The following is a 24,792-nucleotide window of genomic DNA, read 5'->3' as shown; positions in this document are numbered from 1 at the left end:
CATGGACGATTCTGACGATGAATGCCAGGTAATTCATTGCGTCTCCTTTTTTGATCTCTGATTTCTTCAACATCTGAGGTGTTTGTCTGTGCATCATACAGTTGCTTGTTAAGTCAGTATTCATAGTTTTGTGCCTATTCCATTGTCATGTTACTATTTATCATCCCCAGTTTTCCCGCCGCTCCACTAGGAACGCCTGGCACTATGACCCACTAAGTGCAGACTCGGCCTTTCCGGAAGCCCGAGTAACAAGCAAGTTATTATTAATAAATTAGTGGTAATCAAGGATTTACAGAGCAGCGCGTTCACGAGCAGTTTTCGTATGTCTGGTTTACTTTGGTGGTGTTCGAATGGCTCGATAGAAAACTAAGTTTGATCGAATGTCAGATAACGATCTGCACGTGAAGTTGAACTAGCGATGAATAGATTATAGCCCGCAGTAAAAGTATTTTTAATTAATTAAGTATTAACTTGTACTGGACAAACATTTTCCAAGAGATGCATTTGAACTGTTGGTGACACTTAGAAATCAATTTCAGATCACCAACACTTGTAACAAATATTTCTAGAGACAATAAAGTTTTGACCACTGCGCAAGGCAGCGCGCACGTCGCCAAATGTTTTTAAATTTTGTGTTTGTATTTGTTTACACTGTCATCAGAGGTCGAGCAGTCCGAACTAGTTTAGACAAGAAACTCGATGCTGAAGAGTTTCTATTTCTATCTCATGGAGAAACTATTTTTTCATGAGAAATCGTGTATACGCATATCTTTGTATTGATGTAATGAATTGAATAAAGAAATCACACTCGTGTACCCATACTTTTAGGTTTGATTAAGGAGTTCGAACGCCACCACCTTTCTGTGAAGAACAAAATCTAGGAATAAAGGACAGTCACGTGATTAAAGTGACGGTGAACGACTGGAAGGAATTGATTACTCTTCTTAGTTGCTAGCCTTCACTCATTGCAGTCACTTTCATTTTTCTTTCTTTTTTCCTTTTTTTATGTTTTTGTTTTGTTTCTATTTTCCGAGCTGATACCTGATTATTTTTGTTTGATTTGATTTTTTAAAATTTTATTTTACATATTTTTCGCGTAATTATGATAATTATTCGATGTTCCGGGATGTTCTGGAATGTTCCGGGATGTTCCGGAATGTTCCATGTTCCTGGTTTTATCGACGGCCCTCAAAAACATGAGAAGAGTCTGCAGTCTCTTTTTCTTCTCATGCGTGCCGCGCCCATGTCTCGTCCCATTCCCCTTTAGCCAAAACGTCTCGCCTCATAACCCCTGCTGAAGTTCGAGAGAAAAACAGACTGCCAGCAGTCTACAAGAAAATACACCATATGATGTAGAATAGTCGGAAAACCAACCTGTTTTTGTTCATCTGTTACCCCTGATACATTATCGTCTACATCCACGGATAAATTCCTGATTCCTACACATCTAGAGGTTTGTAAAAGTGAATTTCTAAACAGACCTGTTCTTACAACTCTTCGTAGAGCCGCCATGTTGCAATTTGTTTTTTTAAAATGAGGTAAAACACAGAAACGAGACTCTCCCCAGGCTTCCATCACCAACTTGGATAGTGTAAACAAAATGGGGTTCGACAAAACCTGGTTTGTGCTGATTGCTGGATGTGGGGTTTTGTCGCTTGCATTCTGGAATGGAATGAATGCAATAACTTTAAAGATGACTCTTTTGTGGATGTTTATCAGCTTTGGGTTTCTGACGTTGATAATGCATCTGTTTGGTTCGCCTATAAGTATTTTGCTGCACAAACTTTTCAAATCAGCTGACCCTACCCCACAAGGTATGATACTGCTACGTGTAAAAGGCTGGATGTCTGTTTGCGTGATAACATTACTTCTGAGGAAAAGCTGGCAAAAAAATTGTTTATATTGATTCTTACTTAAACCTACTTGAGTAGAATAGATTTTTTAACTTTACCAAAAGATATGACCATTCGCTTCTCTTAGCCATGAGAATGGCGCGGCACATTGCATACAGCTTCGAGGTACAGTAAGCTTACCGGTATGCTCCGTAAAAACTAAAATAATAACAATAAAAATAACTGACACCTTACGTCAGCTTTCGTTCTGGTGCTGAGGTAAGACGAAAAATCTTAAATCAAGATTTTAGTTTTTAAGGAGGGTAAGGGGAATAAAAGCAAAATAAATAAGCCTAATTAACGTTCCCTAAATATCGATATGATTTAATTTGCTTTGTTTCCAGAAGCCTATCCGAGGTGGTATGGTGTTAATTATTCTGAGATATCGTTTTTTGTGTACAATATACTGGTTTGCTTCTCAAAAGGAAATACGGTACATGTACATGTATTGTAAAAAGCAACCGTCCCCCCCCCCCCCCCTCCAAAAAAAAAAAAAGAAAAGAAAGGAAAAGAATTTACCGGTAGTAATTAACCAAAATTAATATTCCAAATCTCAAATGCAAAAAAATGCCGTATGTTTAAAGATGATTTCTAGTCTTTACTGCGCAGTCTCAGCACCTTAATGTTTATAGACATTATAAGTTCTCACTTGATGGAATGCAAATCAATGTTATTTGTATGAACTGCATACCTTATTTTTGCGGCCTTTCCAATTCTTTTTCCAACAGCTTCGTTGATTTTTACAGCTGTGAATTTATTTCATCAAGTGATATTAGAAAGAACAAAGCATAAAGCTTTGACCGATTCACATCCATAATGGCAGTAGTTTTGAAACTTTGAATTTACTTCATGTAAGTAGCTCTGAAATGTTTACATTTTGTGATGTCTTACATGAAACAAAACAAAAAAACACAAACAAACTCTTGAGAGTATGCAGTATGGATTGGAAATCATCTTTAATGGAAATAAAAAAGCGCAAGTCTGCAAAAAAGCTCCGTTCCTTATTCCTAGCTGCTTTACTGCTTATTGTGATCATATGACTTTGATGATCACTCATGTGTGGAATCCTACATGTAATCCCAAATGAGCATGCTCACAGGCTGAAGCAACCTTTCACTACATGTACTTATCAGATTTTGACATTAATTTGTAAATTATATAGATTGCATATGTCTTATAAGGAAGCAGAAATGTTTAAGTAATATACAGTGTAAATTGTACATGTATGTATATGATTAATTGGTAATAATTAAATTTAGAATCACGAGGAAGATGATTTTGATAAATTTACAGAATGCTTATCTTTTATTATCCTTAGTAAATATTAGTGATGCTGAATTGAAAAAGAAGAGACAAAGAGCTTTGGAACTGAAACAATTTCTGCTAGATAATAAGGTGAGGCTAATTTCTTTTCTACATGCCATTAGACTTTCCTAGCCTTGTAAAAGTGATCTGAAGTGGCGGAAGATGGTTTCACGAATAGATCAAGACTAAGAAATTAAATGCTTAACCTACAGGTGTGTGTGTGAAATTTGGCTAAAATTATGTGAAGGACCATTTGGATCCCCTTTAATTGCACAATAATTACATAATTAACATGTACATCACTTCAAACATTTAATCCAGAATTGTTTTTCTCTACTGTGAGAACCCAGAATGGCATGCTTTCCTGGTCTTTTTGTTAGATATTGAATCATGTTATATTACAGGTCACATTTCAGGGTTGTCCCCCTTGTGACCTGTCCACTATGTTTTGGAGAATTGTTTTGGCACACAGATTTCCAGAAACTACTGTCTGTATACATGTACGGGGAGGGACCTACCAAATCTTGAGGGGACTACTTAGTAGAGATTGCTACTGCCATTTACATCATTTTGTATTTGCTAGGCTAATTATACAACATTTTGAAATGCTATAGGTCGACATCTATCAAGAAAACATTCTAGAACCAAGGGAAGAAATGTTGAAGGCAAAACGAGAGGCTGAGTTTTACAAGTTTAATAGCACTTGGAGAGGAAGGGGCCAGAGATTGGGGGTAAATCACCACAGTGATTCGTTTTTTGTGGTTATTATTTTAGTCAGGAAATTTTGTGATGTGTTTTCTTCTACACCAGATTGAGCAACTACACGTAATGCAGTGGAAATTAGGTGTTCTCCATAGCTTTAATTTCATGTCTTTGAGTATTTTTGTAGCAGTACAAGTATGTGTTGAAAAAAAAAATGTATTAATGGCCCTCTTGCAAAATGCAGACTTTTATTGTAAAAGACAATAATTTAACACTCTTTTATATTTATTCTTAGGACTTCTACTTTTATGCATGTCTAGTAGAAGTTTCCTGAAGTTTTAATGTACATACCAGTTTAAATAGGTTTTGTAGATTGTGTAGCAAGTCTCTCGTCAGCATTCACTTTGTAATTGTATCAGATTAAATTTTTTTGCTTGGCTGTTTACTAGCTTGTCAGTGGGTTCTGGTGGATGGTGGGGTGGTTTTAGTGCGTTTTCCAACAGAATGGGAACACCAGACTATTTTTTAAAATATATGTTTAAAAGTACCGGTATATGATTTTGTGCATATTTTTGGTTCTTTTGTTTTGATTCTTTTGTTACCAAAGCTAGAAAGCTTCCGGATTCTGTTGACTTCATTGACTGAGTACATGTACTACAATGTAGTTAGTAAAAAATAAAGTTGCCTACTAAACAGAATCAAAATATTTTAAAATAATTGATTCTGCTTAGGCAAGTGTATTTTTATTAGTAGCTTTTTAAAAGTCTCATTCTTTTTGCATTTTTTCTTTGAAGAGACATGGAGCAGACCAAACTGAACATGACTTTTTGTCTCAAGAGTTCTTGATGCATGAAGATACTAGTTCAGTAGGAGGAACAGACAGTGAACAGAGCCACAGTAATGAAGAAACTATAGAGAACAATGAATGTGCATTTGATGCTGAATGCACATCAAGACAAGAACAGATTGCCACAGAATCGTTACGACAAAGGACAAATAAGCAGAGTCCTGTGGTAAGATATAAGCTTAATATGTACGAAGTGCAAATAGTTGTTTCAGAAATCGTGCATTTGATACAGTTTAAACTTTCTAACATGACCCTTCCTCACAAAAGTACATCCCATCAATTTCCCAAAGAAATTAGCTTCCTAGTTGGACATTATTTAGCCTCATCATGCAGGTTTCTATGGATAAGGAATTCATAATGAGCCCAAAAGTAGACATTACTTAACAAGTAGAAAACATGTACCGTGTTTCTATTGAGTTTTAGTATAAATCTACTAGCATTCTATCATGAATGCTGTTCTCTGATTGGCTACGCTACTCACTATCTATTCTGTGATAGATAGTGAGTAGCCTAGCAGTGTGCCCTTGTTAACAAAATGACTGCCGCTTCTTGGCGTTTCCAAAGTGTCTGTGAAGAGGATTTAGATAAAGTTTTGAACGACTGGTCGATTTATACTTGTAATATTACGAAGGACACAAACGGAGTAAAACGAGTTACACTTTACTCGAACTCGACACGATTACAACTGAACTTCAGGCTATAACAGAATACTAATAAACTAAAGCACCGCGGGAACAGGTCCCTAGAGGCACGTACTAATGCATATTATAACACCCTCCCTTTTATAGATAAGGAAAAGATACCAAGCTTATAAATACACAATACGAATAAGCATGAATTGATAAAGAAAGTAACTGAGCTCTTTGATAACGCGCTAAAGGTCTTAGTGTTCATGGCTTCATGTCAAAACAAAGTCATTTAAGTGTTTTGGTGGGCGTCGCTGACGCACTGATCGTCTAAGCACCGGCTTGGGTGGTGACGTCACTGCAGCTGAAGGAACTTCCGAGCCACTCGGAGACGAGCTTCCTTGACTCGACGCGGGTAGACTAACTTCTCCAGAAGAACTTGTCTGCGACTCGTACGACTGTGCAAAAGAGGAAGCGGGCACCTCTGATACCTCAGCAGATATCTCATTAGGTATCTCGTCTGTCAGTGGCGGTGATGGCTCATTTGTCAAACGTAGGTGAACACGGTTGCGACGCACAACATTGTAAGGCGTCTCGACCTCGTACGATCTCTCGTCCAGTCGCTTTCGTACAATTCCTTTCTGCCATTCGCGCTTGCCCAACTGGAACGGTTTCAGTCTCACAGTATCTCCTCTCTTTAACGGATCCAGATCAATAGCACCTCTGTTGTAATACTGAGCTTGTCGCTGTTTGCGCTGTTCAAGCTTGGCTTGGCACCGCTCACTGTCTGGAACTGCCTGTTGTGCAAGCAGGTTGGCTGTCATCGGTAGTAGACTTCTAGCCCTTCTGTTGAAGAGGCGCTGTGCTGGACTAATTTGGATACCGGCAGATGGGGTGTTACGATGATCGAGTAAGGCTAGAAAAGCATCCGATCCACTGGACTTGCACTTTCTGAGAATTTTCTTAGCTTCCTTCACTGCACTATCTACTTTACCATTTCCTTGGCTGTGGTGTGGACTGCTGGTCAGATGTTCAAAGTCCCAGTCTTTCGCGAATTTCAGGAAATCGCGTGACGTAAATTGTGAACCGTTATCTGTCACCAGCTGCTCGGGAATACCGTGGCGCGCAAAGTGGGCCCTTAACTTCCTGATGACACACACCGACGAAGGAGATCTTAAATGGTCCAGTACAAAGAAATCGCTGTAATAATCTGAGGTGACTAAGTAGGTTTTTCCTTCAAGCTCAAACAAATCTGCAGCCACTCGTTGCCAGGGTCGATTTGGTGTCTCAGGGGACATCATTGTTTCCTTGACTTGACCCCGCTCAAACTCTCGACATGCCTCACAGATTGACACATAGTTCTTAATGTCAGCTGTCATTCCGGGCCAATAGAGACACTCACGGGCTCTGTTTAGACAGCCATTAACCCCAAGATGTGAGTTGTGAATTCGTCTTAACAGCTCGCTACTCGAAGCTCGTGAAACCACGACGCGCTTTCCCTTAAAGATGAGACCATCCTGGATCGACATCTCATCGCGCATGTTGAAGTAAGGAGAAATGACACTAGGCACGTTGCTCTTATGCTCTGGCCAGCCCTTCTGAATCACGGCTTTCAGCACTTGAAGAGAGTCATCTGCTTCGGTATCTCGCTGAATCTGCAGAAGCCTTTCTTCCGATACGGGTAGATACTTCATCATGTTGATTGTCTCGAGCTCATTCTCGGCTTGCTTACCGCCAGGGAGAAATGCTCTCGAGAGGGTATCAGCCAGAAACATCTTGCTTCCCTTCTCGTACCTCACCTCCAGGTCATACTTCTGAAGACGAATTATCATACCTTGCAAACGCTTGGGGGCACGGTGCAAGGGCTTCTTGAAAATTGATTCTAGCGGCTTGTGGTCGCTAAAAACAATAGTCTTATTGCCAAACGTGTAGTCGTTAAACTTCTCCACGGCTAAAACAATCGCAAGCATTTCTTTTTCCATCTGAGTATAACGGGTCTCGGTCTCTGTTAGTGTTCGGCTTGCATAAGCAATGGGGTGACCGCCTTGCATCAGGGCTGCGCCAAGACCAGCTTGACTGCTGTCACATTGCACTGCTAATGGCTCCCCAGGCTTGTAGCAGGTTAGCACAGGAGCAGATGCGATAAGGCTCTTCACTTCACTCCAAGCACGTTCTTGCGCGTCAGACCAACACCATTCCACATCTTTATGGGTAAGGTCGCGTAGCGGCTTCATTACGTCAGACAGGTTTGGCAGGAAACGACTGAGGTAATTTACCATACCATTCAAACGTGACACATCCTCAGTCTTTTCTGGTCGCGGCATTTTTGTAATTGCCTTGACTTTCTGTGGATCTGGCTTCAGGCCCTCTGATGTCAGAACATGTCCATGAAAAGGGACTTACACTTATATTCCAATTTCGCGCGGTTGAGCTTTATGCCCTTCTGCTGACACCTCTTCATGAAACCCTCCAGGGAACTATCGTGGTCAGCATCATCTCTTCCACAGATTAGTACGTCATCGGCAATACACTTCACACCAGGCAGGCCTAACAACTCTTGATTCAAATGTTTTTGAAATATCTCGCTCGAGACACACAGTCCAAACGGTAAACGAAGCCAGCGGTATCTCCCATGGGGAGTTGCAAAAGTTGTCAACAGACTAGACTCATCATCCAGCTCCAATTGCCAGAAAGTGGATGCGAGATCAACTTTTGTAAACACACGACCCTCGGCTAAATCGGGCAACACATCATCAATGACCGGGATCTGGTATCTTTCTTCCTTTAAAGCAGCATTCAACGGTTTTGGATCAGTGCAGACGCGTAAATCACCAGACTTTTTCACAGCAACAACAAACTGGCTGACCCGTTCAGTCGGCTGATCCATAGGAGCAATAACTTTTAGATCCTGCAACCTTTTGAGTTCTGCCTTGAATTTTTCCTTTACAGATACAGGTACTTTCCTGGCTGGGAGAATCACTGGTTGACAAACCGGATCAACTTGCAGATGAACCTTTCCAGGTAGCTTGCCAAGGCCATTATCAAATACATCTGGGTATTTGTTAGTAAGATCGTTTTCTAAATTCTCTACAACGCTAACAAAGTTCTCCTTGTGTACGGTTAACAAACCCATCTTCTCGGTAGCGTTTAAACCCAGGAGTGGAGTTAGATTCTCCTTGACGACTAAGAATCTCACTTTATTCCTTGTATTAGTTCGGGGATTGACAACGGGCAGAGCACACGTCCCAACAGGCTTGACCTTGGTGCCATTCCACATAATGAGGGACTGGGAACAAGGCTCGAGATCCACACCTTTCACATGTTTACATGGCACAATGTTGGCACTGGCTCCACAGTCAATTTGAAATCTCACGGGTTTCTGCTGAACCAGCATCTGAGCAAACACAGCTTTATCCTTCATAGCTTGAACTCTTACAACACTGATCTCTTCCAAGTCTTCGTCGCTCTCAAAGGCGTTAACCGTGGCATCTTTGCACCCTTTCGCAAAATGATTCTTTTTCTTGCACCGCTTACACACTTTGCCCCACGCAGGACACTTCTTTCTCTCAGGAGCATGTTCATAGCCACAAAACTTGCTCGAAATTTTCCTTCCCGTCTGTCCGTCCGGCGTCGGAACTCGAGGCTTCTTTTTCTTAGACTTGACCTGGTTAATGTTATGCACCGGTTCCGATAGCGACTTCAAGTGCAGCGCCGTAACTTCTTTGCTGCGGCAGATATCGATACACCGATTCAAAGTGAGATCTCGAATTCTCAGTAGCCTCTTGGTGGTCTGCTCATCTTTAATACCAAGCACAATGCGATCACGGATAAGACTATCGCGCAAGCAGTCACAAAAGTTGCATGTCTTAGCCAATGTTTTCAGCTCAGCAACAAAACAATCGACCGACTCGGTTGAAAGCTTATCCCGCTTATTAAAACAGTATCGCTCGTAGATCTCATTGACTTCTCCAATGCAGTGTTTCTCCATTTTAGCCATTACCACTCGCCAATTATTCGAATCCTCGCCTTCGGTGTAGCTAAATGTTTTGATAAGTTTCAAAGCTTCATCGCCGATCGTGTGCTTGAACATCACAAGCTGATATTGAGAGCTTTGTCGGTCTAACCTAGAAATAACAAAATAGTTGTTGTACTTTTCCTTCCAAAGCTTCCAGTTCTCGGCTACTTCTCCGCTGGGCCGCAAAGCAACAGGTTGAGGCGGCGAAATTTGATGAAACATTGGAGACTGGTTCGTTGAAGGTTGAGCAACTGTGGAAGAGCTTCCACCGGTTCCACTATGGCCTTCCTCATCGCTCATGTCGCTGACAGTTTAATTCGTCGACGACTAAGAGAAACTAGACCAATTTTCCGTTCGCTGCCACGATGTAATATTACGAAGGACACAAACGGAGTAAAACGAGATACACTTTACTCGAACTCGACACGATTACAACTGAACTTTAAGCTATAACAGAATACTAATAAACTAAAGCACCGCGGGAACAGGTCCCTAGAGGCACGTGCTAATGCATATTATAACAATACTAAAACAATTAGATTATTTGCTCTCGATTTCTATTCATGATAGATGACTCGGGCTGTGCCCTAGTCAACTATCACACGCTAGAAATCTCGAGCTCATGATTTAATTGTTAAATAGAAACACGAGTGGAAGTTTGGAAGAATGAGAAATGCTGTTTATCTATCTGTCTCTCTCTCTCTCTCTCTCTCTCTCTCTCTCTCTCTCTCTCTCTCTCTCTCTCTCTCTCTCTCTGTGGGAACACGAGCCACAGGCAATGTAATTGTTAAATAGAAACACGATTTTTGACCAATCAGTGCATATATTTTCTTTGGGTTATTTTCTAAATCAACTTGTTACTCTTTCAGTATATCACAAACATCAGAAATATAACATGATTCATTTATTTTTGTCATTGACAGTTACCTGAAGAGCCAAAAGTAAAAGAGAAAGGGGTAAGCATTGTATGTCCTTGGTACTGATATGTGTAGCAAATGTTAATTTGTTTTCCATGATAAAATTAATTGTTTTTCCTTGTCAGGTCATAACTGTTGCCCTTCGTTGTCCTGATGGAGCAGTTCAAAAGAGGCGATTTACTGTAGAGTAACAGATTAAGGTGCTTACTTTAACCTCTCTCTTTATCTACTCCGTTTGTAGCTGGGGAATGCCCGTTTTTCATGTCAGATTTATGATTTTTGTGAGCTCTCTGTTTTAGTGGTTAATTGCAGAACTCATCCTTCTCCTGTTTTGATTTTAAATGTAGAGGTCTCCTTAATTCATATACATTACCATAATAAATACACGTAATAGACAATTTAGACATGATACGCAAAAGTTAGAACCACTCCTTGGTGCTTTTACTGACGACCTCATGAGAACGTTGTATCGTAGCTTTGATTTGAATGGTAGCACATAGCCGAAGAAGGTATCCGATCGTTTCGCCAACGAGTTGTTTCGCCAACGTCTCGTTCGCCAACGTCTTATGTCGATTCGCCAACGTCCTACTGGTCAATTTGCCAACGTCTAAATAAAGGTTACTTTCGTTTTTTGTGCTTGTAAATATTTGATACTATATATTGTAATAAAATTGCTGTTGTTATTTACTTGACGTCCCATTTTATTTCTAACTCGATTATAAGGCTGGAAAATGAAAACAAACTCTGTTTGCTTCAGAAAAAAATCGTAATGCATTATCAGCGAATTGGTGCGGTAGTTGCAAACCTTTTGGAAGCCATCGGACTTCGGTATTCAACAGTCAATTTTCACCGTGAAAATTACCACGATGTAGTGCCCACGAGCCGGCTGGTGAAATTATCAAAAACATGCAAATTGATCTAAAGTCAGTCAAGCGAAACTGGCAGTGACTTAAAATTTCTTGACTCAAGGATCACCCAAGGATCAGGATAAGTAAGTAAGTAAGTAAGTAAGTAAGTAAGTAAGTAAGTACTTTATTTAGACACATTTCACCAGTGAGCCTGGGGCTCGTTTAAATGTGAACGTGTATGCTAAAATTAAAATGTAGAATTTAAATATATTATCTGTTCAATAAAAGTACAAAAACGAGACTATAAAATTTAAAATTGAAAAACTAGACTATAAAATTTAAAAACTAGACTATAAAAATTTAAGTATATAAAGTTTAATTAATCGATACAAAGATTGCAGCAACAATTGGCCTCGGTAGTCAGGTTAACCTTGTTCAGTAAATTTTTAAAAATTCTAAGAGAGGACGCTCCTCTTATATTGTCAGGTAGGTTGTTCCATAAACGTGAAGTTATGTAGCGATAAGATTTATGCAAATACTTTGATTTAAAGGTAGGCTGATTAAGCTTACAATAGCCTCTTAGGTCATAATTGCTAGAACGCAAGGAGAACAATTCCTTGATGTAGTTTGGCCCCGTAATAAAGAAAGATTTATAAAGAAGGATAAGGGCTTGCATGTATCTGCGATACTCCAGGGACTTGATGTTTACTATCTTAAGTAGATCGCCATGTGGAGTTGACTTGGGCAGATTCATTAGTGTTCTGATAGCAAACTGGTTAGTAAATTCTAGCTTGTTAGAAAGTCCAGATGAAAGTCCCACTAAAACAGGTACACAGTATTCCAAGTGTGGTAAGATGAAGGCCTTGTAAATATTGATCATCACATCAGCAGGTATAAACTTTCGTACCTTCCTAAGAGCAGCAACTTTAGCATTGACTTTATCACATACAGATTTAACATGGGCCTTGTAAGTTAATGAGCTGTCTATAGTTGGGCCCAAGAGTTGTAATTCTCTAACTAAATCTAAGGGTGGCTTGGTACGATCTGCAAAAAGCTGGAGATGTGTTGGATTGTCGCCCAATGATAGCACTTTGGTTTTTGCCTCATTTACACTTTAGTAGTTACACTTAAACCATGATTGAAGCATATCAAAGCTATTCCGTGAAGTGAACTCTAGAGCATTTGGATTGCGGTTTGATAAGTATTGTGTTGTATCATCAGCATATAGCCTCAAATTAGCATCAACAACAAAGTAAGTGAGGTCATTAATAAATAAATTAAATACAACAACACAAATAAATACAAGAACACAACACAGTGTCCCTGGCCAAGGCTCTAACCCGGACCACTCGATCCGGGGACGAGCGCACTAACCATGAGGCCACCGCGCTTCCCTCACATGCGCGGCCTTAATTCGCTGACTTCAGTTGTCTTTATTGACAGGTACTGTTTACCTTTGCTGACTGGTTGGGTTACACGCCGTCTCGTCATGTTATCTTGACAACGTATCCAAGGAAACAGCTATCTGATGTAACACAAACTTTGCACGAGACCGGATTAACACACGATACAGCGCTAGTGCTGGAAGAAATATAAAATAGTATTTTATAATCTACAAGGTGTCTACAGCTACATAGACGAGACTTAACTCTTTGATATAGCCCGAAAAACAAATTCCTATTAAGTTTTGCCGTAGGTTTCAGTTAATATAAGTTATGAGAATGTGGTAGTCCATCAAGAGAGTAGGTTACTATCTTCAGACACCGGTTGTATTCCCTGGACCTATGTACAGTATTGAACTAGAGGTCCGTGTAGGGGAAATATTGTTTTTGTGACCAATTTATAGGCTCAAAGGCAGGCGCAATACACGTGATTAGATGGCTGTAACAGCAAAATTTTTCGCACATCTTAAGTAGGAATTAAAGAACTTAATTTCCGTAAATTTTAGCAAGAAGATTCCTCTTTAAGAGAACTGAAAGGCAAGCCTGCAAACTGTCATCGACTCGTAGTTTTGTTTACTGATTGTTGTATCCATGCAATAACCTACATATCCGAGTCCGCGCGTTTTGGTAGAGATGTTTCCACGACATTCTGATTGGATCCGCGCAAGGGGCACTATTTTACTGTAAAGAAAAAAAAGCAGTTTTAGCCAAGAACTGAAAAAAACAGAAGACTTTCCCTCCGGTAATATGATAAATAATAAAGAAAGACCGGCTCAGAACAAAAGTTCGTGGAAATGAAATGTTTCGACGTTTTATCAGTTGTGGTTTTTATTAATCACGTGACCTTCGGTCACGAGAGGATGTTTTTGCACTGTACACAATGGTGGTAGATCCAGGCTCTCTCTCGTGTTCTCCAAATTCTCCGCGTTCATCATAACATTGCGTGTGTCATTGTAGGTAATAACCCAGCAAAAAGACAATGTGTGCCAGTATTGTTAGAAGACAATTTCCCACCACAGCAGTATATTTTTATTATCTTATTCTTTTACGGCATTAAACATAATTAAAGATAAATGTACACAAAATGTATGATAACATAATTTAACCAAGGGCACTTAACGACCCTTTACTCTTCGAAAAATGGGAAGGACGGGAGAAGGCTCTTTCAGCCGGTGAGTAGATTCTGCCATTCGTCCCTTGACTTGGTTATTTATCATGGATAAAGTAATCTATGCGTGACATGCAGTTTGCCAGCTTTGCCGAAAAGCTCTTTGTTCTTCTCGTGTCTCCTTTCCAGTCTTTACCATCTTCGAAGGGAAAAGCGCTCTGGGACGAAGTTGAAATCTTCTTATTCCGAACGGGAAACTCCCAGCTTGTTATTCCTCGTTTTGTAGACTTCTTATTCAGTTCGTGCTCAACAGAGAACTCCTCAAATGAGCAAGGTGGTTAATTACGAGATGCTCTGTCATCATTCAATCAAATCGTGGCAAACGTCAGTTTGTTCCGATATTAACCTGGCATCATTAAAATTGTTGAGTGCAGGAAACAGCGGACATAATCGCACTCAAGGTAGTGTAACATGACCAGTTAACTGCAGTTAAGGCCTGGGCAAGGTAGAAACTGGTTGTAATTTGTTGATGGAGTAAAACGCACTCACCAAATGCTTAATTGTTCATATCCACACTGGTTTGCTTGCGGGAAGCTTTTATTTGATGGTTGGGGCAACTCTATCAGTAATATTTAAGAGAGTAACGTTTTACAATTAATTTTACAGACATTTGGCGGATCAACCTGATAGTGTAGTAGTATAAGAGGGATGTTAGGAAACGGGGGTTCCGGGTTTGACACTGGGTGGTTACTTACAAATTTCCTTTTTTCTTTAATTTAGTAGAGAAAAATTCATTGATAGTTTAAAAACAATTTTAAGTGTTGCGAAAATGGCATCGACCGTTTACGAAACGGACAACTGCGCCGGCGGCGTTTGATCGAGAAAACACGGTAATTCGAAATTTATTTTTGTGAGATTATGCAATATTATGGCATAATCTGATATAGTCACCGGTCATGTCAGGCGGTGCTGGACATGGTCCACGTGACAGTATTCGACCAATCATTTGTCGTCTCGGCCGGAGCGATGGAGGACACATTTTACGTTACGAATGGAGAGTAAGTTGTCGTTTCTCGACCGATTTCCGCACTCATCATGAGAATCAAACGAACCTTTTCTAGGAGCTGCTAGTGTAATAACTAGACCAGTTATTTGCCAAGTCTCAAGTGCAGGTAAGCAATTTTTGCATCAGAATTAGTCAGTGGAAATCATGCTATGTGTAAAACGTTGGTTTACCACACGCGCTTGACATGGATATTCTTTTGGTCGTTTGCAGGGTAACAGGAATCAGTATTGTGGATTATTTTTGCGTGAAACTTTAGTTCGAGAGTTGAACTTTAAGAAAAGCTCGGCGGGCCCAGTCGGGCCCCGCCGTTTTAAGGGTCAAAATCGGACTTGAAGTTTGGGGCATTTTCCTTGATTTGTCAGATTTTCGCGGTGTTTCGCGAGAGTGATTGTGTGATTTTTACCGTTGTTTTAAGAGTATAATTTTGTAGCTCGGCTTGTTCCCTATATTTTAATGTTTTCTTGTTATTTTTTTTTTTTGTAGCGCAGGTCATCCGTTTGTTTGGCCGATGTTCAAAAGTTTTGGATCCTGCTTTGGATACTAGTCCATTAAAGATATGTCATTTACAGTGAAATTTTCACTATCATGATCACTGCCTGTCTTGAATTGTTATCTCAAACAGAATTTACTACTCTTAGATGTTATTGTTCAGTCATCTATGGCTGATTATTTTTGATCTCCCACTTCTTTATGCTTGTTTTCCTTTGAATGTTGGTAGTGGTGGGAGACTATACATTAATGAATAATAAGTGTTTCATGTGTATATTTACACATGATTGTCAACCTTACTGGCGCAGAACCAGCCAATGTGTTTGAAGCAAATGCTGAATTACCAACCGGTATTTAAAAAGACTATGGGCTTGGAATCAACTTTGCTATATTTCCTAAGAACTAAATTTATCCACTTACACTGTAATGATTAAACAAGGAAAGCTACAGCATGCTACTGTTTAGGACCTTAAATTTAGAATGGAATAGACCAAGACAGAAGACAATCAACCTTAAACTTCAGCAGAGGTGTGATATGAGGACATGCAATGAAGACATGTCAGGACCATGAGCTATTCATTCATTGCTAATTGACCGTGCCTATCATTCACAATATTCCAGTTTACTAATTTATTAATGTTGGCCGCGGTTTCCAGAATGTGTTTTTTTTTGGTCCTTGTCAGCACTTTGCAAATATTAGGTTTAAATAGCATACTTTGGAATTGAAATATTATTTTCAAGTAAATGTAAGTCAGTTTTTTTTCACATCTCCCATCTGCAATTTTAGTTGCAACCACTATAAATAGCATGAGGTATATTATTTGTCCAAAACATTCATCTCATGTAACTCAACCAAGCCTTCTTTCCATTGAGCCCGATTTTCCTTTTACATGGCCTCACGTACTGAGAACCAAGGAATGGACACTAGGAGAAAATACAAGTTACATCCAACACATAAGCACAAGGTGAAGAAATCTCTGACTCATATCATCAGTTTGAACATTGATATTGCCAGTGGCAATGTCTGAGGCAAAGTCACATTCAAGGAAGTTGAGCAAGGCCAAAATCGGGGTTATCACATTGACTACAAAATGGATCCACACAGTACATAGTTAATTTTGGATTTGTGAGTTAAAGAAGAATTTGCTGAAAGTGTGACCTGGTATAGGGGACCAATACAATTATTTCTTACCACTTACATTGAAACAAAACATACCCTACTTCTCCCATTAAGCTTCTAGTTTTTTAATTCCATTTATTGCAAATTGTTTTTGTTATTTTGAAAGAGTCATCGCTAATTAGCAAATTAGCAAGCTGTTTATGATTCCTTTTGATTCATAAGAGTCGATAAGAAAATGCAGCGGCGTAAACTCGATTAATCAAGCTTTACACAAGTTTTCAAGGACAAAACATTGCTTTGATTTCGAATTATTCAACCCTTTTCTTCGTAGGTTTTACCTCTCAGCTCTCTTATCGTCGAACGAAAACACAATATCTCTCAACAACCATTTTGTTGGCCAGCGATACACTGATACACTTCATACACAAGTCGAGATATCTAAGAAGGAAAGTGCCGAAGGTAAGTTCAATTCCGGATGAAGATGAGGATGTCAGAAACGGAAATAATTTATCTTTTAACCGTAGAGATGACTAGAGATTCGACGAACCGCGAAGCTTCGACTCCTAAAATCAGCTGTTCCGCACCGAAAATGGTGGCTTTGTAAATCGAGCAGAAGTCATCTACAGCTATTACTTGGCCCGAGTAACATTTGATATGGATGTCATTCCAGATTTCTTTCAGCATCGGAAGCGAGCCAACCTCTTATAAGTCATATTTCCACATCACCTTCAGCGCGCTACTTTTTTAATGTTAAAATGAAGTGGGCTATATTTCGCCCGGCAAGCTTGAAACCGAGGGTTAAATGATTTTTTCCCTGTCGATTTAACTAAAAACCAAGGTCATCACGATTTAGTTTAGAGTCCCTGGGACTGGGAAATATCGTCCAAGTTCTTGGAAATCAAGCTTAAGTTGGTCAAAATCAAGCTGCGCGTAAGCCGGCCTGGGCTACTTTTTCAGTGTTGAAATTAAGTGGGGCTATATTTTCGGCCAGTAAGCTCGAAACCGAGCGTTCAATTATTTTTAAGGTTAATTGGAATAAAATGGCTAACCTTATGTTTGCTTTGCGTTATTTTGATGTGTCTGGGTTCCAGGAGGTGGCTTAGAGCCATTTAGGCGAGTTTCACTTTTCGGCGGTTTGCTTCCCCTAAAGAGAAACGAAACTTAGGCGTGCGACCTACTGGCCAGACGGCCCGCGTTCAAAGCTCTCTAAATTCCACAAAAAATGTTCCAATCTACTCAAAATTACCTCATGGCAGCCGTCGATAACTCTTCTTCTCATTCGCTTTCTCCCAAAGTTCCAAAGTTTATCTTAATCACGCGCGGGTCGCTGCTTTTCCAGCTCTTGCTTTCCATTTTTGCTCCGTCTCGATCCGTAACCGATTCTCTTGGCCACAGGATTTGAATTTCGTGACAAAGTCGCCTCCAACTGTTGAGAGGCAAGGGGGCATTTCTTGAGGCGGTTGGAGGCGACTTTGGCACGATGGCCCGGTCGCTTAGCTAGAAATTCAGAAAAGAAAAGAAAAAAAAATACTAAAACTGTGGGCCCCAAAATTATATCACGCACAAAATATGTCACACCTTGCCGAAATTTACAGCCTGTTTCCTCGACGCATTACCGCGGAGTATGTCATTCCTATCTGTATATTCGTAGGTGTGTTCTTACGAAATGTAAACTCTTGTACGAGTTAGGTATATATACAGGCGCTTCGTGTTGTGTTGTTAAACTCCCTGACGAAGTGTACGTTAGTCACACGAAACGCGTAGGAGAAATAAAGAAGTTATACAACTACAGTTCGCAGAGTGCTGCTCACTAGCTAAGTTTTTATTAAATTGTTCTAGTCTTCGAGTCTTCATAACATGATGTACTAAACATATCTCTCGTCTGGTTTATTGGTTGACCGCTACGACACATACTATATAAGGTACAAGAACTGGCAAACCTCCACTACATGAGCTGCATTGCCCCGATGGATTTCCTCATTCTCGATGTTTGAGCCACTCTACCTTGTAAACTTCTCGTCGCCTCGCCCTACAAATTTTTCTACTTGCCTGAAGACGAAAGCGTAGTCGGTTTAACGCGACTCAGCGCCGTTAGATCGAATGCGAATAGTTTCCGAATAAGATCCGAAACGACTCTGCTCGCAGGGTAGCTGCGAAAGATCTTCAGAGAAATCGAGTTTTTTTTTGTTATGAAATACAAACGCACAACATGCATGTAAACCATCGGAGGAGGTCTTATAACTGGAATTTTCCGGCATTTCCTTAAGCTTCTTTCTTGCCCTCCCAACTTCACCCGTACATCGATTATTCACAATAGGACATGAAACCGTTGTGAAGTATTTTGTTGATTATGCGTTATCAACTTCCGGTGGATTCATATGCCATCTATAATAGTGTTAAGAGGTTTGAGTCACTAAAGCAGATGACTGTAGGGTTAAGGTGCGTGTCTGAATTGCAGTTGTTGTAAAAAAAAAAAAAGAAAGTCAAAAGAGAAAGTCAATTCGTAGCTTCATTGATACTTTTATTTATCTTTATCATAATCTAATATGTTATACAGCACTAAGTATGCTTTTAAACATCTATCAAATTTTCATATTGTACATTTAAAATGTATTATAACATCATTCAACCTAGGACCCTTTTCCCTTCGAAAGTGGAAGGACAGACAAATACCTTGTGTTGGCCGGTACGTTCTGCTATGTCATTGGTCCCTTGATAATATAAACCAAATGAAGTAATTCGGTAAGAATAACTTTCGACAGGAGCCATAATCGGGGACGGAGACCGTAAGTCTCGGGATTCGCGCGTACCTATGATATGGGACAATTTTTCTATTTTTAGAACAAATTGCGCCATCCTGACGTCATATATCCGCGCGGATTCACGCACATGTCGGGGGTTCTCGCGTGGATGTTGTCACGTTGCGTGATCAAATGGTGAGAGTTGAGAGATTCTCTTGCGTATTTTTCACAGCGATGGCAGGGAATAAGGCAGGGAATACCAACCAGGGCGCTTATATGCAGTTTTATGCTCTGAGCTAACGGAAAAGGTGGGTTTTTCAGGGTCGAAAACAAGACTTCAATCTCGCGCTGGGAATGAATAATAAGATCTGCTCACGCTAGTTGTAAGCTTACGCGTATGTTTTTGCGTTTGTTCTGACTTAAGAATATACCAAGAAAACTCTCTACTCTGGTATCGAGTTAATTTGTGAGTTTCTCAGACAATGGTTCATCATAACCAAAACCTGTTTTGACGGTTTCTTATTGTTTCTGCTTGTTTGGTGAGTTTGCAAAAGTTTTTGAAAGGAAAGTCTGACGCGTACAATTAGCTCATTTGCATAGTGCAGTTCGTGCACTTTCAAGTCCGAGTCGGTGTTTTCAATTGTCAACAAATCTTGACAAAGATTTCTTTCGTTATCTTTTGTGCTGAGCTGCTGTAACAAATTTCACGAACGCAAAAAAGGCTACTAACATCATGTGTCTTTCTTCAACATAAGCATAGTGAAGTTTTACACTGCGAAAACAAAAATAGACAAGGAGTGTTTTGATAACTCGATCAACAAAATCGAAATCGTTATTCCAAGTTGATTAAAGAAAGCGTCATCGTAACTTTGCTGATTATTTCTGCTTTATTCACATATTTTCAGTTTAGCTTTTAATATGTTCTCAAACATTTATCAATCTTAAACATATTTAAAAAGTATAGAGTTATTGTTTGAGTTCGATGTACGCTTTCACACGAAAGTGCGGTGGAAGTACAATTTGTCATGTTTACTGACTGTACAAAACACGCATCGGCGGGCGCTCTCATTCATCGACAACAGAGAATTTACTGGATCTTTACACGAATAAAACTGAGCAGTATCTACGGACGTAAAGTTATTGGGCCTTGATGAAACATCAAGCGTTGCTTACAATTCAAGCGAAACTCAAACTAGCAATTATTTTGTTTTACTTTTCGGTCGCGATAGACTGACAAATTCCTCGCAAGCGTGTAGCAAGAGGAGCTAGGAAACTATGAAGTCCTGAAGCTCTGCTATATCTAAATATATCCAGCTAGTTTTTTGCTGTGTAATGGAAAAGCTGTTAATCTTCAGCATATGTGAAATTTAAAGTGGAGTAATGTACAGCTCATGTAAAAGAAGCATCCGTCGGAACACAACTTGGTCAGCGATATATGTAAGCTTACAGCGGAACATACCTAAATTCGACAGTCTTACTTGACTCAAACTGGAGCAGCTTACGACGAAAATACTTAAGCAAAATTCCAACAGACGTAAACGCGTTGAGTTGTGGGCCAAAAACATGAAAAATTTCGGGAATTTCGGACGCCATTTCCCCCGCGCGACATCCGCAAAAATCCTCGCAGCATGTACGCGCGTGTGCCGCAGGCGATGGCGCAATTTGTTCTAAAAATAGAATTATTGTCCCATATCATGGGGACAACCCCAATACTAGAAATGGCGCGCGCTTACGGTCTCCGTCCCCGATTATGGCTCCTGCTTTCGATCGAGAAAATTTCGGCGACGTCAACCCTCCAAAAGATTTCTGCTCAAAATTCTTTGAGGAAATTGAATTTGTTTTAATTTATTGTTTGTTTGTTTGTTTGTTTGCATTTCACTATTTTTTTTCTCCATGGCTTTTCCCGCCCTTCCGAAACTTTAAAAGGCGGTCTCGGGACAAGTTTGGAGTGTTCTGTTTCCGAACGGGAACTCCCTTGAAATAAAGCGCCTGTTCACGTTCTAATATGCAGGAGCTTGTTATTTACATAAAGGTTAAAGGTTAATCCGAGTAACGGCATTGTGACTAATTATATATAGGTAGCACATGCAAGGAAAATTAGCGATATTACATTTCGGTATTATTCTATACCATCTTCAGACTCAATTATACAAGATTCATCGCCTGGTAGATTTACTAACTAATTGAACCAAATCGATCTCTACCGAGTCATGTAGACTATTAACTAACTGACACGTTGAGTGCTAGAAAATCGCAATACCATAATCGCACTCAAGATGGTATAACATGACTATAAATTAAATCGTCAATTAACTTAACATCAATTTTAGTCACCTACTCTGAAACTTAAGATATAGGCAATAAAACACCAGATATACTTTTGTTCCTGGAGCACAGCGTCTTGTTTATTTTCCTTTAAACTGCAATGAAATCGTGATTTCTCGAACCCCCATTTTCTGAAACCTCCCGATAACTGAAACCAAATTCGTTTCCCACTCCTCACCCGAACACTCTACCTTTACCTCCCATTTCTCCAACAGTACGATTTTTCGCTCTAATTTTTGTTTCCATTGGAGGTTCGAAAAATCGGAATTCCATTGTATGTTCATCTGCTGTAGGTTAGACTTTCTCACGACGATAATTCTTTTGTTTTTTTCATCGTGCTCGTTCATCTATAAAATGTGGGGTTAATGTAATGTTACAAAACAACAAAGCTGGGCACAGAGACTGGAATAGCTTTTTATAGTATCTGCATTACATGTCACCAAGAGGAACTGCAACTTGTCTTTGTTGCTGAGGTCGTGTGCGAAAGAGAGCAAGTAAAGCTGATCTGTATTCTGGCAAACGGATAGTGTATAATATAGGATTTACAAGAGAGTTTGCATAAAATAAAACCAACAATGCAAAACTTAAATGAAAACCCACTGAAAAGGACAGAGACTGATATATTTTAAATTTAGTGATAAAAACGACATAACGGAATATAACGAATGGCAGGCACAACAGAAGAGACACAAAAGTCACAATGAACAATGTCATGGTCAGTTTTCTTTCTCTACTGGTTGCACCATGGTGTTGGGGCCGCCCTCCACAACGGACTTTAATAACAATGGACGTGTAAGAAACACAAATGATCAAAAGGCAAATTGAAATAAATGTAAAAAAGTAAAGACCGTAATATAATTCATCAAACTGTACGAGAAGTATAAAAGCTATTGTTACCAACCCAGATGAAACCCAAACAGCGGCAATTATTAATCGATATACCCACTTTTTTGGCACACGATGCCTAAAAGGGAAAAAAGTCGCGTGCACCCGTTCTAAAGCGATGATGGCAATATTTGTTAACGAACCAAAGACGAATAACGTGCTTAGTACAATTATAAAATATTCTGTTCCAACTTCATATGAATGCATGTTCCACAGATTACACGTTATCCCAGGTATATAGAACAGAACATACACAGCAACTCCTCCAACCAACATATCTATAACTGCCAAATTTATCACCAGGTACATGCTACGCTTGCGGAGATTACGGTTTCTTATAAAAACAATTATCGTACAGAGGTTGATTGTTACTATAGCGACACTCTCGGCTAATCCTACAGTCATCCAGGGTATGCAGTCAGATAAAGACAGCATCTCAAAGCTCTGTCCTTTTCGTATTACTGTTAGAAGTAATTACTCGTCTGCCTGTGGAAAGAAATGAATTATTATTGCCAGGTTCTTTTTCTGCTTGTGTAAGACAAGCAATTATTAGGGAAGAAAAGCTTGCATAAATGTACAGATTTTATTTTCGAGAGCGTGTGCTGTAATTCCTAGGCTTTCGAGGTGTTGAAAACCAGTTTTTAATATGCTACTTTCAATAATTAGGTCTGTTGTAGTTTTTAATATGTTTGTTGATATGTTTGTTTTCAATAATTTGATGTACGCCCTAAATACCGAAAGCGTATGCTTAAATTTCGGGGTCTTAAAGAAAGGAAATTTGGTTCTTATATATTTACAAGATTTCACTCCACAAAAATATAAAAGCTGTATAAAGATTAAATCAAGTTTGCTATTTCTTTAAATCAAAAAGAAAGCTTACTTTAACTTTAACAGGTTACAAAATTTACTGACAATAGAAGATTGTCAGGTGTAGTTGAAAGAAATCTTTGCTATTGTAAACCAGATAAAGCGGTATAGCACTCTATTCTGTCTTTCCTTTTCTCCGCAAACGTCGTTTAACTTCTCGCCTTAGGAGCCATCTTTTCGCCCGATCGACGTTGATGCCATCACTGGTGCTATTTCTTGTTTTAAATGGTTTATTGGATAGCCTCTTCAATCGAATCAGAATCTGAATCAAAAATAACGGTGCTGTTGTTTATCTTTTTCAGGCTAAAATGCTCCCGTTGTGACCGAAGATAAATTTGTAACATTGATGATATAATGGTGTTTAAATGGAACTAAGAATTTAAACCATTCACACCCCACAACGTGTAGATACGTCTAATCGCGCACAAAGAACTAAGTAACGCTTTTCTTGGTATTATAATGTTCAAATGGACTTAATTATGAAACATTCTGGAAGAGAGAACATCCGTAACATTGGGAAAACTCAACGGCAAAGCATAACAACAATATATTTTAGGTTGAGTATCAAAAAGTGAACAGCTCCCAGTTGGCTTGATGGTTCATTTGGTAGAGCACTGCACCGGAACCCCGTTCAAGGCTGAATCTGAATTTTTTCTAGGCTATAACTGTGATGGTCAATCATGTCTTTCTCCGCACTTGTATCAAAAGAACAGTTGAAACAACTCTCAAACTTACCTTAGTCGAGGCTCTCCCCTTGAATTTCTCGTTGGAGAATAAATACACACTGTAAAGAAAATGATATAATAAGATAATTGATATAAAATAGAAAGCAAATACGCGAGAAGTGACCGTCCTAAATGGCGTAGAATCGGTAAAATAATGTTGATAACGTGTCCACTAGATATATTCTATTTATTTATTTTCAAGCTTTCTCAAAGAGTGATTGTTATAGCATTGGAAAAACAAAGATTATAAAGCCCTGCAGAAAACAATTCAAGTTCTTTTCAAACATCTACGAAAACAGTTACCAGAACAAATATTGGAAAGATAAGTGAAAATAAGTTGAAACGCCTTCAACTTACCCAGTTGTAAACCAGATATTCTCTCTGGTGAGTCTTTGTGTTAAAAGACTTGATAATTTTTTGCTGTAAAGAGAAAGACGAGTTTAATAGTTAGAGCGAAAATCTATCTTACAAAAGTAATGCACCTCTATAAAAAGATAGACTGATATGGATACAAGCAAATACTGGCGGCTAATAATGAGCAAGTTTTTTGTGTTACGTTTTAATTTTCCATTCAATACAAATTGCTTTTTTCGGGATGTCTTGTCATCTATTTGTGAATAGCACAAGGCGGGTAAAGAACCTAAATAAGTTAAGTTAGAAATGATTTCTCGAGGAAAAACGTTCCTTTCTGCTGATCCGACATAAATTTATAACATTGTTGAGAACACGTCACTATTGTTGCATGTAAGCGCCTCAATATTTTACAACAATTTTAGTGCAAGGGGGAGGTAAAACGCGTTGTATGGCGTTCAGATCTACTACATCACCATAATGTCTCTATATTCAATTAGCTGCACACAAAAAAGAAATTC

General features: G+C 39.3%; 2 protein-coding genes across 4 annotated transcripts in view; one reads left to right on the top strand and one right to left on the bottom strand.

The window, feature by feature from the left end:
- Positions 1-1,554: 1,554 nt before the first annotated feature.
- Positions 1,555-24,792, top strand: part of LOC149097932 (UBX domain-containing protein 8-like) — a 76,318-nt gene continuing 53,080 nt past the window's right edge. The window contains exons 1-7 of one of the 3 annotated variants that reach the window (XM_089277443.1): positions 1,555-1,814; positions 3,211-3,287; positions 3,812-3,928; positions 4,694-4,912; positions 10,311-10,343; positions 10,430-10,504; positions 12,596-17,881. In XM_089277443.1, coding sequence (XP_089133569.1) covers positions 1,601-1,814; positions 3,211-3,287; positions 3,812-3,928; positions 4,694-4,912; positions 10,311-10,343; positions 10,430-10,495 — 726 coding nt within the window. In that variant the 5' untranslated portion in view covers positions 1,555-1,600 and the 3' untranslated portion in view covers positions 10,496-10,504; positions 12,596-17,881. Of the gene's footprint in view, positions 1,815-3,210; positions 3,288-3,811; positions 3,929-4,693; positions 4,913-10,310; positions 10,344-10,429; positions 17,882-24,792 lie in introns of those variants that run through there. The other 2 variants (XM_089277442.1, XM_089277444.1) reach the window with 2 other exon arrangements.
- LOC149097939 (uncharacterized) lies at positions 21,855-24,396 on the bottom strand. Its single transcript, XM_089277714.1, has 3 exons — positions 24,278-24,396; positions 23,931-23,979; positions 21,855-22,814 (listed from the first exon to the last, which is right to left on the bottom strand). Exon 3 carries the CDS (start codon positions 22,761-22,763, stop codon positions 21,873-21,875), a length of 891 nt encoding a protein of 296 aa, XP_089133840.1. The 5' UTR covers positions 22,764-22,814; positions 23,931-23,979; positions 24,278-24,396; the 3' UTR covers positions 21,855-21,872.

The sequence above is a fragment of the Orbicella faveolata genome, unplaced genomic scaffold (genome assembly GCF_042242905.1).
Source record: "Orbicella faveolata isolate gen_17 unplaced genomic scaffold, um_ofav_v1 contig_46, whole genome shotgun sequence".
Classification (NCBI taxonomy): domain Eukaryota; kingdom Metazoa; phylum Cnidaria; class Anthozoa; order Scleractinia; family Merulinidae; genus Orbicella; species Orbicella faveolata.
Note: the sequence above shows the minus strand (reverse complement) of the source record. Positions and strands in the feature narration are given on the sequence as shown.

What these genes read in the sequence shown, in the direction of transcription:
- LOC149097939 (XM_089277714.1), bottom strand. Translation starts at nt 22,763, where the DNA reads ATGCTGTCTTTATCTGACTGCATACCCTGGATGACTGTAGGATTAGCC.